The 1,690-nt window shown below is 40.8% G+C and overlaps 1 protein-coding gene across 1 annotated transcript in view; it reads left to right on the forward strand.

Moving 5' to 3' along the window:
* Metap2 (methionyl aminopeptidase 2) overlaps positions 1-1,690 on the forward strand; it is a 32,220-nt gene that overhangs the window by 19,106 nt on the left and 11,424 nt on the right. Inside the window, exon 5 of the mRNA XM_026784445.1 lies at positions 75-237. Coding sequence (XP_026640246.1) covers positions 75-237 — 163 coding nt within the window. The remainder of the gene's footprint in view (positions 1-74; positions 238-1,690) is intronic.

Raw genomic sequence — 1,690 nt, forward strand, 5'->3', positions numbered from 1 at the left:
CTCTCTCTCTCTCTCTCTCTCTCTCTCTCTCTCTCTCTTTTAATGGCTCATACTATGCTATGCCTATTCCAAAGGCGAACAGCTGCTTGGAGAACTACAAGTGAAGAAAAAAAAGCATTAGATCAGGCTAGTGAAGAGATTTGGAATGACTTCCGAGAAGCTGCAGAAGCACATCGACAAGTTAGAAAATACGTTATGAGCTGGATCAAGCCTGGGATGACAATGATAGAGATCTGGTAAGAGGGCTGGGCAGGTGGGCACACCTTGAATCTCCCGAGTGGGAGGCAGAGGCAGGGGGGTATCGGAAACTTTTAAGGACCAGCCCTAAAAACTTTGAGTCAGGGTTCAAAAAGAAGCCACAGTAAGCATAGGAACTACGGTCTGATGACTACAGGAAAAGGATCTTCTCTCACATGTTCTTCCTATTCATGTTTCATCTTTCTCTTCTTTTTATTCTACTGCCTCTACCCTAATTCTTCTGTCCTGATTGCCTGTAACTTCTTAGCTCTAATTCTGTCTGAATTCTAATTCCAATACTCTGTTACAAATCTCTGTTCCAGTTTATTCTTGTTCTAATTACATTCTTTTTTTCTTCTTCCTGTTTATCTTATTTCTTCTCAATCTGTATTTCCTGTGGTTAGAAATTCCCAAGCAAAAGCAAATATATATCCATTCATTAGCAACTTTTTAGGAAAAAAAAATTACAAGAAATTCTCAGGGACACAGGCATTCTTTGAAGATAGCAAGGCTTAACAGCTAGTTCATAGCTAACGGCAGCTGCAGCTGTGAGGGGTCCCGACCATCTTTTAAAGGGGCCACTACAGGCTACAAACGGAGAAAAGTAAACCATTAGAGATCTAAGGAAAAGGCAAAGAGTACCTGTATTATTTTACATTTCTTAAGTGTGAGTAATAATATCTGGCCATGGTTAGTCACTTAGGTACTGTTGGTCTCTTGAAGGACAGATACCTGCACCATCACCCTAATTCATCATAAATCCTCTGCAATTTCATCAGTAAAACCTGCAAAAGTTCCGTGTGTGCTCTGTCCAGAAGGATGTGTGTCTGAGTTTCTCCCTGTAACGTGGAGGACACGTGTATATCCATAAGAATGAGATGTAATCATGGTATTACACGTACCCGTTACATGAAAATGCATGGTCATGTGGAGATACCATAGGTGGTTGCACAAGCAATTTCCAGATGAAAGTGAAAGTTTTCAGTCAGTGGCCCTGCCAGCTTTGCTGGGCACGCTTCCTCCATCTGAGAGTAATTTCTCGGGGGGGGGGGTGACCTGAATTATCAATTGCTGTAAACTGTAATTGCATCATGGCCCATAATAGTTCATGATAAATGCTCCTGACAGGTGGATCTCTGAGTTTTAAGTCAGCCTAGTCTGCACGGTGGCTTCCACGCCAGCCAGGACTATTTAGTGAGACCCTGTTTTTTTGGGTTTTTGTTTTGTTTTGTTTTGTTTTTTAAGAGACTGGGGGAAGGTATTCACTTTATACTAACATTTATATAACTAGCTCTCTAGTTAACAGTGTTTGTGTTTGGCTGTTGTTAATTCTTTGCCACTCAGGTAAAGATTCTATAAATGTCTCCTGAGTTCTTTTTTTTTTTTTTTTTTTTTTTTGATTTTTCGAGACAGGGTTTCTCTGTAGCTTTTGGTTCCTGTCCTGGCACTAGCT

The sequence above is a fragment of the Microtus ochrogaster genome, chromosome 24, assembly GCF_000317375.1.
Source record: "Microtus ochrogaster isolate Prairie Vole_2 chromosome 24, MicOch1.0, whole genome shotgun sequence".
In the NCBI taxonomy this organism is placed as follows: Eukaryota; Metazoa; Chordata; class Mammalia; order Rodentia; family Cricetidae; genus Microtus; species Microtus ochrogaster.